The sequence below is a fragment of the Anguilla anguilla genome, chromosome 2, assembly GCF_013347855.1.
Source record: "Anguilla anguilla isolate fAngAng1 chromosome 2, fAngAng1.pri, whole genome shotgun sequence".
NCBI classification, from domain to species: domain Eukaryota; kingdom Metazoa; phylum Chordata; class Actinopteri; order Anguilliformes; family Anguillidae; genus Anguilla; species Anguilla anguilla.
In genome coordinates, this window is record NC_049202.1 from 37,312,960 (window position 1) to 37,327,822 (window position 14,863).

Sequence of the window (14,863 nt, forward strand, 5' to 3'; positions counted from 1 at the left end):
CCAGCTGTCAGGGGCTGTGGTGTACTCACACTGGAAACTCACCACCCACTTCCGCGCCGCGATTCCCAGGAAGTACTTCAGAGTCCGCTCGCACACCAGGTTCTCATCTACAGGATGCAGAGATATGTGCGTGCACACGCACACACACACACACAGACACACACACACACAAGCACACAGATCAATGCAAACCTCACAAAGCCCACCTAACAAAGCAGCTCTGTTAGTCGCCAGAGAGTGTCTGTTTGTGCGCCAATGACATTTCTAACTGCGTAAATAATACCCAGAATGCATTGCGCCAATGAAGAGAACATCCACGCACACTGTGAGCGAGATGCTGGTATAAGCGCTGAAAAATATCGTTTCCACAAAATGTCCGCTGGCGCCCAATCAGTCTTTTTCCCCTCTTCATACTTCTCTGATTCACTCAATGCAGCTTTGATATGGGCCATTTTCTTTTACCTTATCTGGACCCCATAAACTTTCTTTCCTCCCACCCCCCCCACATCTGTCTGGACTCTATAAAACTCCCACAAATCGTCTGTGCAATTAAAACCCGGTTCTGAATCCCAGCTGTCCATTTAAACGTTCCACAGTCCCAGTCCCTTCGGCCATTTTGCATTTTCTCCTGATCTGTGCCACGCCGGTAGGGCCTCGGGCAGAGACGAGCCTGCGGAGGGGGGGGCGGCGTCGCTCGGCGACGACTCGGCGGCCCGGAACAGCCGCCCTTTCGCCACCCGCTTCCGTTTATAGAAGCGCTGACCGCGCGTGGCGAGGGGATCGAGGCCCGAGCCGCTGATTCAGACAGGTCTGAGTCACACACAATACAATACGAATACGAGCGTTTCATTCCAACGAATCCCCCGATTGCGTTCTAAACTCCCGAAACGATACGAATCCCGTCGCCACCTGCGCGGACGCGCTTCTCCCTCGCTCCGCTGCACAACCAATTAGGCTTACATTAAAAAGCCATTAGCGCCGCCGCCGGCCCGGCGACGGCCATCAGTCGCGGCGACGAGACAGCGGTTCCAGCCGAGCCCTCAGAAAACGTCTCAGAAACTGAAAAACGTCTCAACGTTCCTTTAAGAGCCGAGCGGGGCGACGGCTAGTCCGTCTCACCGACCGCGGGTTACGAGCCTGGCGCGGGCTACGCTAACACCTCCCTCGTTAGCCACGGGTTCGGGCCGCGGAGGAAACCCCCACCTTTAAGGACGGCTGCGAGGAGCTCCCTGTCCCCACCCCCCCCCCACAAATGAACCTGTAGTTCCTTTGCCTAGTTGCCAGGGAAACAGTGGCGTTTGAGGCTTAACTAATGCGATGCTTAGGAGAAAAAAAAAAAATGAATGCGTCAGAAAGAGAAATTAAAGTCGGCGGGTCGGTGTTCGTTGTTGGGGGATAACGAGGGACCACCGGAAAGAGCAGCCGGCCTGTCGTCATCCTTAAATGGGGACTTCCGTTCCTCGACCCTAAAAATCACCCCTCTCATTCTTAGCCCGGTGCTCAGCTAGAACTGTACAGCTTTTCGCTGGCTAAGAAGGTCAGTAACAGTGCTCAGCTAGAACTGTACAGCTTTTCACTGGCTAAGAAGGTCAGTAACAGTGCTCAGCTAGAACTGTACAGCTTTTCCACTGGCTAAGAAGGTCAGTAACAGTGCTCAGCTAGAACTGTACAGCTTTTCCACTGGCTAAGAAGGTCAGTAACAGTGTTCAGCTAGAACTGTACAGCTTTTCACTGGCTAAGAAGGTCAGTAACAGTGCTCAGCTAGAACTGTACAGCTTTTCACTGGCTAAGAAGGTCAGTAACAGTGCTCAGCTAGAACTGTACGGCTTTTCACTGGCTAAGAAGGTCAGTAACAGACGACTTTCTGGATGTTTCCGTGATTCTCTTCACACAACGTGCGTTCGGGCCGGGCGGCGTCGAGCTCTCCAGGCGGCGGGGCGGACTCACCCGTCCCGATGATCACGTGGGTGGTCTCCGGGGTCACCTGCGGGGACAGGCTGCCGCCCGTCTTCTTTGAAAACTTCTTCACCACCGACTGGAAGGGGGAAGTAAATATCAGCCGACGCACTCACTCCGCTCGTTCGCTCGTTCCGCGCGACCAACGCGGCTCTCGGGAACGCCGCTCAACGCAGGAGGCGGCGCCAAACCAGAGCCTTTTCCTTTTCGTAAATGTCACTCAATAAACGAGCGCTAGTTTGCGTGCCTCAGAAGGTCATGGAAGAGAGGGATGAGAAGGGGAGATTAGGGCCTCCCCAGAGGGGGGGGGGGGTCACAGGCTCTTCCTCACCAGCTCGGCCGCGCTCAGTCCTGATGCCACCAGCACCATCTTGCCCCGCGTGGTTCCCCTCTGAGCCGGACTGGCGGTCGCGACGGCAGGACGCACGCCACCTGCTGGTGGGAGGTCTCGCTCCTCGCACCCTGACGAGGGTGCAGCCGTGCGGGTGTGAATCGCCTCATCCTGGGTCGACTCTTCCACGGTGGCTGCGTTTCCGCCCGTTGTTCCACTGCTCCTCAGACTCCTGCCCCTCCTGCTACAGCGCCGCCCTGCTGGACCACAGACAAATTAACGACTGACAGGGTCCATGGCTAATAACAACAAGTGCACTAAACCTCTAAATAATAGGCTTCAGTGATTCTCTTAGGAAATCAGTTAGCCTAGCCAGTGGCGCACTCCATTGCTAACCCTCAGTTTGGGTTCAGGGTTAGAGTTTAGAGTCAGAGTCAATCTAACTTTAACAGTTGGGTGAGGGGGGGGGGGGGGTGTGGGATAGGTGGTTGATCAAACAGCCCAGTGAGGAAGAGGACGGTGTAACTCTAGCCGACAGGAGTGGGGTGGGTGGGTTCAGGAGCAAAACCACTTTTGCTGTGCTCCACTAAGAGTCTGCTCTGAACAGCACGTTTACTCAAAACAGTTTGCAACAACCTCAGAGAGACGCCTGCTCCATTTGGGCAGGAGCTCAGAGGGTGTTACTTGGAAGAGGCGAGGGACGTCTCGAAGAATCGTTGTCACGCTGAACGCAACCGCCCTATCGGCACCCATGCTAGCAGCTAAAGCTAACAGATAACGGTAATGAATCCAGGCAATTTCACTGAACAACATCCCGCGGGTGCTCGGTAGCATGTTAGCGGCAGGGTCTGTATTCAGTTAATGAACATATTTGGCTCGCAAGCTTCCCACAAGGCATTGCCGTTACCAATCGAAAGAGCTTGTGATCAAACCGCTAACTCCGACAGCTCGAAAATCAATTATTGCCTCATTAAACGTTAAAATCCTGATGCTCGCTGAATTTCTTAAGACTGGGGTGCCTGGAGAAAATGTGGTTTCAAGCTGATTAAAAGACTTGTTGGGTCTTGTGTGCCTAACGCGGGTGACAACTGGGCGCTCAGCAGAGAACGCGGACCGGTCTTAATTACAGGGAACAGTCATGCCTATTGACCACCTGTCCTTCACTTTCCCAACCAATCACAGTACGAGTGGACGTGACGGCACTGCTACTCGTGGAAAACCTGGAAGGAAAGACAAGTGACACATCCCTCACAGCTGTAACAACAACCTTGTGGGGACACTGGCAGAATCAAGGATTAGCTGCCTACAAAAGAACACATCGTTCTGCTTTAAATACATTCAGAAGCACGTCTGACAGCTCTGACATTTAAAAAAAATAAAGTTTCCCGGCCGTATTTAAAAGCATCGCCGGGGCGGCGCGAACACTCCGCGGAGCCATTTTGAAGCAGACACGGACGGACGCGGCGAGTCTGGCGATAAGACGTGCACAAAAGCAGAGGTGGCAGGGTGCAGACGCTCACTCGACTAATCGCACGCCGCCTTTCAAAAGCTACACCTTTCCATTTCTACAGCCTGAAAAGATCCCAGATAGAGTGTGAAATCTTTAAATGCCAGTCTGTGTCATCAAATGTAATGTAGCCACCTCATACTTGTAACCAAAAAAAAAAAAAAAAAAAAGTATGAGTTCTGAAGTTACTTAATTACGGTCAATCCCAGAGTCCTCCCACTGCAACCATTTTGAGTAGAACCTTCTAGAAATATTTCCAAAATGGCATATTTCTCAGCAGTCACTGAGGCAGTACTCATAGGCTGGATTCAAAGTCCTGCGTGGATACACCACACACCTGGCGAATCATCTTCTAAGCCTGTATCTGTGGAAAGGTACTGAACGGTTGGACAATATCATTTGAGAGAGAGAAACCCTTCTCTTTTTCTCTCAGAGGAAGTGGGCCCAATGTTTTTTTTTTTTTTTTACCTGTTGGCCCTACAGAAAAAAAAGCAAAGGCAGGGGTAAATAAATCTTGGTGTCTTCTCTTAATAAATGTTGTTAGGATTTTGTCGTCAAGCGTAACAGGGGAGAGGTGCGGAGGCGTGTCGGGTGCCGAAGCGCGGCCATAAATCACGGGGCCTGCCGCCAGGAGCCGGGTGCCCTTCGCGTTCCCCCGCGAAAATGTTCGAACCCGCCCCTCGCTCGGCCCTTTCGCCGCCCCGCGGTAAAGCGGGGGGGGGGGGGGGGGAGCGGAAATAAATTGAATTAAGATAAGCCGTCGCCTCGCGGTCCCTGAGAAACGAGTGCGCCTCCCCCCAGCCGACGCGTTCCCGCGGCAACGCTTATTTTAACGCCGCCGCCCTGAATAATTGCCGACGGGCCCCCGAAAGAGCCGAGTCAGCAGCTCCCCCCACCCCCCCACGGCCTGATAATGGCCGCCGGTGCCCGAGTGCGGGGGGGGGGGGTAGGGGTGGCCGTGAGCCAGGGAAAGCCGCCCATCAAAAGCAGGGACACAAGGAGGGACACGCGAGACATGTTTACATACTTCCCCTTGTAGACGACTGCCAGCTCACAGCGACCAGCAACTGAGCAGAGGGCAGCAGAAAGGCCAACTCCCTGCTTATGACGCAATGGTATACCCCGAAACAGTTCTTTCTGTTACAAGTTCCGTGACAGGCTTGCTTCCGAGCCTTCATCCCGTTCATCCCTCTTCCCCCGAGGCCCACCCTCGAGCGAGCCGGCCTCACCTGCCTCGACCCTCCCCTGGTCCTCGGCGGAGCCGGGCTGGGCGGGGCTGGGGCCCGCCGTCGCTCCGGGGGCGGGCGGCGGTGACGTGAACCCCCTCCCGCTCCTCAGGGTCCTGGCGCCGGGGGAGGAGACCGGAGAAAGCGCGGATGGGGGCGAGGATTTGTGCCTGTGGAAAGGGGGGTGGGGGGGGTGGGGGAAGAGGAACAGAAAAGACACCCATGACCACTAATCCGGACAGCTTTCGGCAGGAGAGAGGCACGTGCATCTGAAGCGAAAGCGAGCAGGTGGACGGATCAGAGATGGAGTTCTGCGACCGATAAGAGGCATGCGGCACGTGCGGCCATTTTGGCTCGTGAAAAAAAAAAGACGTTACTCTGGAGGAATTGGGCTGGGCGAGTGCAATGAGCGACTGTGGGGCTCCAACCAGAGAGAGCCCAGCCGTCGCAACAGAGGCGCATAACAGGTGCGGAAGGGCCCCGTCGCAGTAAATCTCCACCGGCGCGCCCCGCGTTCAGCCCTTAACTCAAGATAAGAGGCGCCGAGAGGCGAAAGCCGCGCCTGGCGCGACGCTGGCTCTCCCAGCCTCCGCTCCCCTATCCCAGAGGGCCGCGCTCGCGGCGAGACGGATCGCGGCGACGCGAAACTTTCCCCTTTTTAAGCGCCACCGGATGACAAATACGCCGCCGCCGCCGCCGCTAATGACTTTTTTATTCTCCCCGGCGCGAGCGGGCCCCGGCTTCATTAGGGAGATTATCCGCCTGTCTCCCGAGATGCACGGCGCTCCGGGCGCGCGCAACTTTGCTCACGGTTCACGGAAAGAGAAATCGGGGCCCCCCTGCCCGCTGCCGATTGGCCGGCGGAGTCCGGGCCAAGGGGGGGGGGGGGGGGGGGACACACCTCTTTTCTCATTGGCCCGCGTGCCACCGGGAGCGGCACCGGACGAACGGGGGGGGGGTGAGCGGGCGGCGATTACCTTGCGGTCCCCTCTCCTGTCCGGTCGCTGCACGGGCGGCTCTGGTGGTGGTCCAGACCTACTGAAGGCAGAACGGGGCGGTTACTGGACGCCAACAGAACAGGGATGGAAGTAAAAAAAAAAAAAAAAAAAAGGAAGGGGAAAAAAAACTCCCAGTAAGCCGTGAAGGCTCATTAAACTGCAGCGGACAGATAAGTGAGTTTCGCTGTTCTCGTCTCCGACACGCCCCCGGCCCCCCCTCCGGCCCTACCTCTCCGCGCCGCCGAGCCAGGGTGGTGCGGGGACGCCGGCACCCCTGCCGCTCGCGCCTGGGAGCCGTCCGCCTTCTTCTGCAGCGCCTCGGACACCAGCGCCATCATCTCCTCCAGCCGCCGCAGCTCCGCCTGCATGGCCGCCTTTTGCTGTTTGAGGGGGGTGAAGGGACGGTGAGCGACCTGCACTGCCCTCGTTACCCCCTGCAGGCTGGGCGTAGCGGCGAGGACGACGGAGGGGAGGGGAGGGGTGGGTGGTATGGGGGCGGGGGGTTCAAAACCGCCGTCGGTCAACTAATGTGGCAGGCCCCCGCCGTTCGTCTCGTTTCCAGAGTCGTTCACCCCGAACGCAGACCGGGAGTGATCTCCAAAAACACTGGGAGATGGCAATCAAACCTGGAGTAGTGCGTTTCTCTGCCTGGGAGATGGCTACATTTCTACACCTCCACGCGGGACGCCCTGGTTTTGAGTGGATCCGGCAGTCCCCCGTCCCCAGCTGCCGACTGCATGCGGCTCGAGCCCCACGATGGGTCGTGCCGCCACGGCGCTCCTCAACACCGTCCCGGCCCGTGGCCAAACGCATCACCGCAGCTCACAGCACATTAGCTGGGAAGAGCAGCACTGGGCCAGAATAAGGGACCACGTGGTCAAGCACAAGAAACCTCCAAATCAATCAGCAATGGAGGAACACAGCAGGCTGTTCTCTTTACAGACCTTGAATCAGCTTCCAGGGAAACCAAAGTATGATCGCCCCTGCAGTAAAAAAAAACGAGCCCTCCCCCACTACCGGCCTAACAGTCGTGAAGAGAAACTCCAACAAACAGACACATAAAAGAGGTGCATAAAGATAGATGGCATTGTGAGCGAATATCATCTCCCCAGCTGCATATCCCTGCCTGTAATGAAATGCAATTTACAAAGCTGCTGAGGGGTACATTTTTAACCTGGCAGGGTAGTCCGTCTTCAAGCGCACGACAAACTTATGAGAAGGGGGTGAAGAGCCTGCCACCTGGTGGTCGTGGCCGTCACAGCACAAACTGGTCCGCGAATGAGTACGTTAGCTGTGCCTAGCCTCGGTGGAATTTCCGCGGCCGACACACGGCAAAGGCGACGTGCGCGCAGGCATCGACGGTGGGAACGGAGACGGAGTGAGGCGGTTGCTATGGCAACAAACAAAAAAAAGCCCTAAGAGAAGTGGTGCCTTTAAGTTCCACAAACTGCTTGAGCGGAAATGCCAGGCCATCGCTTTGAAGCCAAATTAGCCTGTGAGATGGGGCCAGATCAATATCCTGCTGATGCCTTGTTGGATGGTCCTAAAATCTTGGCCACACAACAAGCATTCCAGTGCCTATTGCTGTTCGTGTCATCGTTAGTTCCATTAGCAGCTTCACATATCACACATAATATTGCAGAATTTTAACTGACAATGAACACGAGAGAACTATCATCACAAAACTGATACCCTTAGTCAGCTAGCTCACATGCCATTAAAATGTGCAGAGCATCAATTTAGCTCAGACTAATTCCATTGATACTGGGCCAGCTATCAGAGGATGGACTCCCCATCTACAGCCACATTGCACCCTAGATAACTTCCCACCGGGGAAGAGATTTTTCATGCCACTGGGATTTTCTTTTCTCGCTTGCATGTTTCTGTTAGTTCAGACTCCATCTTTCCCAGTTTTCCCATTTCCTGTTTTACCATAAAATGTATTTGACAATGCCTTAGCAAAAAGCGCTATACAAGCAAAATTGAATTCCTCAAGCAGGCACACACAAATGATTGTCTACATACTAAACATATTTTGTTTCACAACCCTGCAAGTATGCGCAGATTATGCCCGCAAGATCTATTGAGTGTAGTCATGATGCACAAAAAAAATACTGAATATCTCAAATATTTTATCTAATTCTCAGAAGACAGTCACACAAGGCATTCCTTTGCAAAAAATTTCCACAATTTTGATCATTTTGAAATTGATGAGTGTAACTTTATTTTGTTAATAACGTTTTGCCTCATTTGGCCTTTTCTGTTATGGATAGCTACTTCAAAGAAGTAAATCAATAGTAATAAAATAATAAAGAATCAGCTGTGTCAGCATGCGTGTGTCTGCGCATGCAACATTGAGTTGCATTGTAAAGCTGAGAACCCTTGCAAAACCCATGCACCACTGCTGGAAAAAATCTAAGGGGAAACACTGAATACCTAATTACTTCATGCGACTTCTGTTATTCCAGTCTCAAGTTTTTGCACATTTGCAAATTGTCACCAAGAATACTTAAGTACAATATACAGTACAACATACTTTATAATAACATGTTCTATGAGAAAAGGGGAAAAAAAGCCAAGATCTTCAGATTCATAAATGGTATTCAGCATTCAGGGAACAAAACTACAGAGGCAGATACGTTTCATGCTCAATGTATAATTCTTTCAGAAATGTGAAAATGGTTTTGTAGACTCCAGCGATGCATTTGTACCTTTAATATGAAACTGCCTTTAAAAATTTCAAGTGGCAGGTCCTGAAACGACACGGTAATCCCAGAATGATGGGACAGACTGGCAGGACTGTAATGAGAATTTTAGACTGAGGAATTTGGATTGACTGGAATGCAATGACAACACAGAAGATGATGACAAGATGCATACCTAAGTAGACATTATAATGGCCCAACTCTCTCTGTCACTCATGCAAATGCACAGAACCTGTATTACAGTACGGCTGATTAGTATGGATGATGAAAAACATTAACTCTGTTGTCAATTACCTATTTCTTGGTAGATTTTTAGGTATGATTGGGATGATTATCTTGCAGAATATATTGTGACTGCGTGTGTGTGTGTAAGAGTCTGTTTGCGTGTGTGTTGGCGTGTGTGTGTGTGTGTGTGTGCGCTGTCTGATGAGATAATGTACTAGGGGTACAGCTGTGGAATGTAAATGAAAATTCAGTGAAGAGACAACTTCTCACCTGAGTAGCAATGATTTCATTTGAAAACTGTGAGGATTCAACAGAGTGAACTCTATCATCTGGCAATCCCTTACCTGAAAATGAGAAAGACACAGATGGGGTATGGAGTAAAATATCAGATTTGACTACCTGAAAATACTTAAAACTGCATCTACTAAAAAAAGTTACGGTGAATCAAATTAAATTAGACTCACATTCTTCTGGTGTGTCAAAAAGATCCACAGATCCTTGACTGCCTGGTACCCACTCTGGACTAGGGGAGGTGGAACTGGGGTTTCCAGCCACAACGTTCAGTGCAAAAGGGGCACCTTCCATAGGGTCTTCTGCACTGCCCTGACCATGACCAGGAGGGTGGTCTCCGCTCAGTGGGATTGTTATTACTACAGCTGGTTGTTTGGACTTGTCTTGTCCAAACAGTTGAGCAAAGGAGGGAAGCTGATCTTCCTCATTACTACTCTCAGACCCAGAGGACTCCAGCCTCTGGGGTCTCTTCCTCTTCCTCTGTGTAGGGCCACCTTCACTACTCCACTGGGTGGTGCCTTCCATACTCTGAGCCCCGTCACTTGGACCTGCACTGACTATGCATTCAGTAGGGGCACGGACCACAACATTCGGGGGCAAGAGGTCATCTGGCGTCATTGATGACTCGAGGACTTTGTCCATTCCTGAGGTTGGCAGCTTCATTGCCTGACGGCTAGAATGGAATCCATGTGATCGATTTGTGGAGACCTTGTCAACATCTCCTAAAGGGCATCCAGACCCTATCATGCCTGGTTCGAAAACCCCACTGTTTTCGGAGTCCCCTGAAATGCTTACCAAAGTTTTTTGACTTTCCGCTTCCCCCAAATGCATATTATTGATGGCACTGGCTGATTCTTTAGGCTCCTCCTCAGAGGCAACGAGGGCTGGGAAGAGCAGCTCCGAGTCCATCGTTTGAGAATTGACAGAAATCCTGGAGCTCGTCTCAGAGTTTTTTCTTTTCCTACCTGTGGGTGTGGCTCCATTATCGGAGTTCTCGGTGGGTTTATCTTCAGAACCTTTCCCAATGTCTGAGCGCGAGCACTCCTCAGATATCTCATTGGAAGCGTCTCCAGTCAGGTTATGGCTTTTCTTCAGACCCAGAGACTTAGGCAAGCTATGGTTGGACAGATTTGTGGGTGGTATAAAGTCACTGCACAAAGAGTTCTCAACCTCATTTTTTCTGGAGATGGATGGACTCGGCATTCCAAAAGACAAGGTCTCGTGGTTCTGCTGCACCTCAGCTTGTTTCACAGTCTCACTCAGGCAGGATGGCTCCAGACCCTTGTTGGGATTCATTTCCTCATTTACAAAATCAACCTCTGGCGCCTCTTCTTCATTTTGCATGTCAATGTATGTCAAACCCCTGTCTGACGTAATAGGGCCAGGAGCACCCAGCTGAAATGATCGCCTTGTGGTGGCCTTGAAGGTTTTTAGCAGCTGCTCTGTGTCCGGCTCGCTGTCATTCTTCTCGTCTTCATCCCCATGAACCTGAATGACCTGGCACGCAAAGATCTCCACAGAGCTATGAATTTCCACCACATCTGCTTGTGAATGGTCCTCAGAAGCTTGGGAGGTTGGGTGAACACCTTTGACAGCAGTCTCCTGAAAGTTAACATCAGACGAACTTTCTACATTTGGAACTGCAGACGGTGAAAATCTTTTCTTGGTGGGGCTGTCTTTCTGTTCATACAGAACTTCCATATCTTCACTTATGCTTGACTCCATTTTCTCAATGTTTTCCAACTCGCTATCTACAATGCAGCCATTTCTCATCACATTGTTTTCAATCTTCTTTCTTTGTGGGCATTCAGCTCTCACAACAGTCTTCTCAAAGTCTTCCTTTTCCACAGCATGTGCTTCATCAAATCGAGGGACGACTCTCTTTGCGGATCCCACTAATCTGGTCTTCTTTCTGATCCCCTGAACCTCCTCTGTGAACGCCTGCAGCCTCTTGCTCTGCCTAGTTATCCTCGCAGCTGGGCTGCCTAGGCCTTCGCTACTTGGGTAACTCTCAATCTGAACATCCGACTCGACAACTAATGGTCCGTTCTCAAGCCTGACGGCAGGGACATGTTTGTTCACCCCGCTGCTGATTAGATCCAAGGGCTTAGCAACTTTAGCTGACCTCATTTGGGTCAATTTGGTTTCCTTCCTCCTACATTCACTCTTCCGTTTACTTAGCTTAGCATTTCCAGATTCTCTATTTCCATCCTGACGCAAGTTGTCCACCTCTTTCCATGTACTCCCCGCATTAGATCTTGCCCTCTTTGTAGTTCTTCGGAGAGACACCTCAAAAACAGGACTGTCCTCTTCATCATCCTCCTCTGGCAATTCCACTCCCTCCATTTTCTTTCTGTATAAGCCACATGAACCAGGTTCTATCTGGTCAACTTCCTCCTCCTCAGCTGTTTGGCCCTTGATAGGTTCTACCGTTGATTCGTAGCACTCTGACTTGCTCACAACATGAGTTTCCTCCTCCTTTTCCTCAATATGGCACATCTCGCCAGCAGCTGCCAGTCTATTGGATGTCCTCCTAATGGAAGCTATTTTCTGGATCTGTGCCTCTTCTGCTGGATGACAATCAGGCAGAGCTGCGACTCCTCTGCTCTCTGGCGATAAGGTTCTGTTGAGTAGGTTTCCCTTAGATTTCCGATCCCGCCTGTAGACGACCCCAAACACCTGCTCCTCTAAGCTCTTATTGTGGTCATCCCTTCGTAGGGTCAAGGGCTCCTGCTCATCTTTGTTCTCTTTGACAGTGGAGGAAGAACTTCCCCCATCTGACACACAGCCATCACAGTCTTCCTCCACATCCTCCGGTGAGATCTTTAACAGCCACTCTGAAACCTTCTGAAGACTTCTTCTACACCTTTTATCAATTATTTTTTCAGGGTCTGAACCTACCACTGTTGTTGTTGCCCTACGAGGTCGTCTGTCCGTTTTCTTAGGAACTTCTTCAAGGCCCTCCCTTTGCTCACGTGAATCATCGTTGGATTTATCTTTCTTTGTTCTCCTCGAAGTCTTAATTATTTCAGCTCCCAAGGGAGTAGCTACTTCCACATTCGAACCCGGGGTCTCCATGTAGTTGATGCTGGGGATGCATTTATCATCAGTCTCCATTTCAGAGGTCGGGGGGATATCAGGAAGATCAAAACCCTCTTTATCCAAGACGACAGGGCAAGAATCTTCAAGGCCCATCAGTTTAGCATAGCCTTGCTTGGCTGGTAAAAAGAAAAATAAATCAAAAACTGAATTTTAAAAAGACACATTAGATACATTACAAGCATCTGAAAGTTTACAGCCGCATAAGGCACACGGTCTATCTTTGTGCATTTCTTGTATCTATCCACTGTGGCTTTCGACAGACTGACAGAAAAAAAAAAAGTATTTTGCTCACCCACTCCCTGTCATATACTCCAGGGAATGAATCTCTCACCTTCCACAGATGAGAGGGAACTTCTTGCTTCCTTAGGGCCTCGAGATAGGCTGCTGTCAGCTGAGTCAACACCTTGACTGTCACAAGACAAGGTTTTACCCCTATTACACTGCACTTCCCCGGGGCCTGCCTTCTGACACCTGGATGACAAAAGAAATAACACGCTTTATGAACAATGTGGCGTGGCCAGACCCAGTTCCTTTGGGATGCAAGACAAATGCAACATTTGAATGGTGGGTAATGGTATTTCTTACATAACAATACAACTAAATCCTTCTTAAGATATTTTGTGCCTTTATCTTGGCTCATTCAAGGGCATATGATTTTAGAAATCAAACGAAGGGAAATATCAATCCCACATAAATTTGACAGCGTAGGCAGTCAGCTATTTATAAATGCTTTGCGAAGTATGTCAAACTACATGTCATAAAGGGGAAGAGCACAGCACCCTAAGAAAAAGAATCTGAGTTACAACTTTTCTCCTCTCTCCAACCTTAAATAAGGTTAAATTAATCAGTAAAAAATGATTGCTTCCACTGACACTAATTTGTTGAGAACTGAAAAGGGGCAACACCCCTAGGCTAACTGAGCCATGACATCACACAGAAACAAACAAGAGAATTAGTATTTAGCTGAATGGAGATTGATTGGCGAACATCAATTCTACAGGAAATTCTGCTGGTAATTAAAAGGACATGAAAAGAAAGATGCAATAGCTTTAGGAATGACAGCTGCTTTCATGTGGACAAATAATTACATTTGAACATTCTCATATTCTAATTTATTTCCCATCTGAAACAGTCATATGGATTTTTTTTTACAACACGCAATTTACGCATAGAATCATTAAATAATTTTTTGCAAACTGTCTGCACTCTTACCGAGGGTGTTCCAGCCTCTGGGATGCTCCAGTGAAGTCTAAAAAAAAAACAAAAAAAGAGGAGAGAAGCGCTAGCATAATTGTTCTTTCACAAAGAAGAAGAAACGGCAGAGTAGCTGGATTACAGACTGTCCTGAGTGACGCGTCAGAGAAAACTCACAGTCTGTGCTGGTGTCCTCTTCGTAAGCCTGGACCATGTGCAGCAATCCCTCCACAAGCCTCTGGAACCCAGGGCTCTCTTGCAGGCTTCTGTGGATAGAGGGGGAGAGGAGAGGAGACCGGCTCAAACACTTGGGGAGTTCCAGTTGTGCATCCAGCCCTTTTTCATTCCGCAGTGCTGCATCCTGTCAGAATTCAGTGAGCCTGTGCCAAATATGAGTGCAAGTCCTGCTGGGCACCATTGACCACTGCGCCACCCAGGAAAGGTGGGTTTCACTCAGCAAGCCATCACTTGCCTTACTGCTCAATAATGTCCCCCTAGGCTAAACAGGCTCTTGCAATCTGGTAGCGGCACTGGTGCCAGATAACCTGTGAAGGTCGACTGACGTTTTGCACAGCGAAAGGAGGATTGGTCATTTCAAAAAGAAAAACAAAAAAACAAGATGTCAGAATTAATATGCTGGACAGCACTTCCAACCCCTGGCAATAGCGTTTGAATTGTATACACAGTGACTAATTCCACAGCCAATTCCCCTTTTATTTGGGCCAATACGGGGATCTTGAATTGAAATTGAGAAGAATTTTAATGTGAACAGTAAACAATGATAGAGATTAAAGCCTTCAAAAAGGCACTCTTATCTAAATGAGCACAAAAGAAACGCAAAGAGAGAAACCTCAGTCTTGCAGTGACATTTTAATAACTCAAAGCGTGGAGCAGCAAAACAGAAGCTAATAATGCATTGCTGTCACATGAAGTTCACAGAATATAAAAAATAGCTAGTATACAGATCTACACACTCAGACGCCAGAAATCTCCCTCAGGCAGTAACCAGCATGAGTGCTCCGCTAAAGCTCTATGGAGAACGGTTTGCTTCATGAATGAAAAGCACAGAACATCAAGTCTCACCTTTTGGTAACCTTGGCTTTGCAAACAGGACAGTTGGCCTCCTTATTCCTGTCCAGAAGCTTCATCATACAGACTCTTACCAACAAACAGATGCAAAACACAAAGGTAAATACAGCCAATGAGGCAGACATTCAATTAATATCTATCACATTATATACCTTATTCAGCAAATGAAAGCTATTTTTCACAATAAAATAATCGCATGAAATTTACTCAGAGAATTAATGCAATTAATTAGACTTTAC

The 14,863-nt window shown here is 49.9% G+C and overlaps 1 protein-coding gene across 5 annotated transcripts in view; it reads right to left on the reverse strand.

Annotated features, from left to right (window-relative positions):
• LOC118220721 (breast cancer type 1 susceptibility protein homolog) overlaps positions 1–14,863 on the reverse strand; it is a 31,961-nt gene that overhangs the window by 12,320 nt on the left and 4,778 nt on the right. For 3 of the 5 annotated variants that reach the window (XM_035404867.1, XM_035404866.1, XM_035404868.1), the window contains exons 5-16: positions 14,619–14,693; positions 13,713–13,801; positions 13,554–13,590; positions 12,673–12,812; positions 9,413–12,457; positions 9,219–9,292; positions 6,248–6,398; positions 5,998–6,058; positions 5,024–5,190; positions 2,288–2,547; positions 1,948–2,035; positions 30–107 (exon numbers count right to left, since the gene is read on the reverse strand). In XM_035404867.1, the coding sequence (XP_035260758.1) occupies positions 30–107; positions 1,948–2,035; positions 2,288–2,547; positions 5,024–5,190; positions 5,998–6,058; positions 6,248–6,398; positions 9,219–9,292; positions 9,413–12,457; positions 12,673–12,812; positions 13,554–13,590; positions 13,713–13,801; positions 14,619–14,693 (4,265 nt within the window). The remainder of the gene's footprint in view (positions 1–29; positions 108–1,947; positions 2,036–2,287; positions 2,548–5,023; positions 5,191–5,997; positions 6,059–6,247; positions 6,399–9,218; positions 9,293–9,412; positions 12,458–12,672; positions 12,813–13,553; positions 13,591–13,712; positions 13,802–14,618; positions 14,694–14,863) is intronic. The other 2 variants (XM_035404871.1, XM_035404870.1) reach the window with 2 other exon arrangements.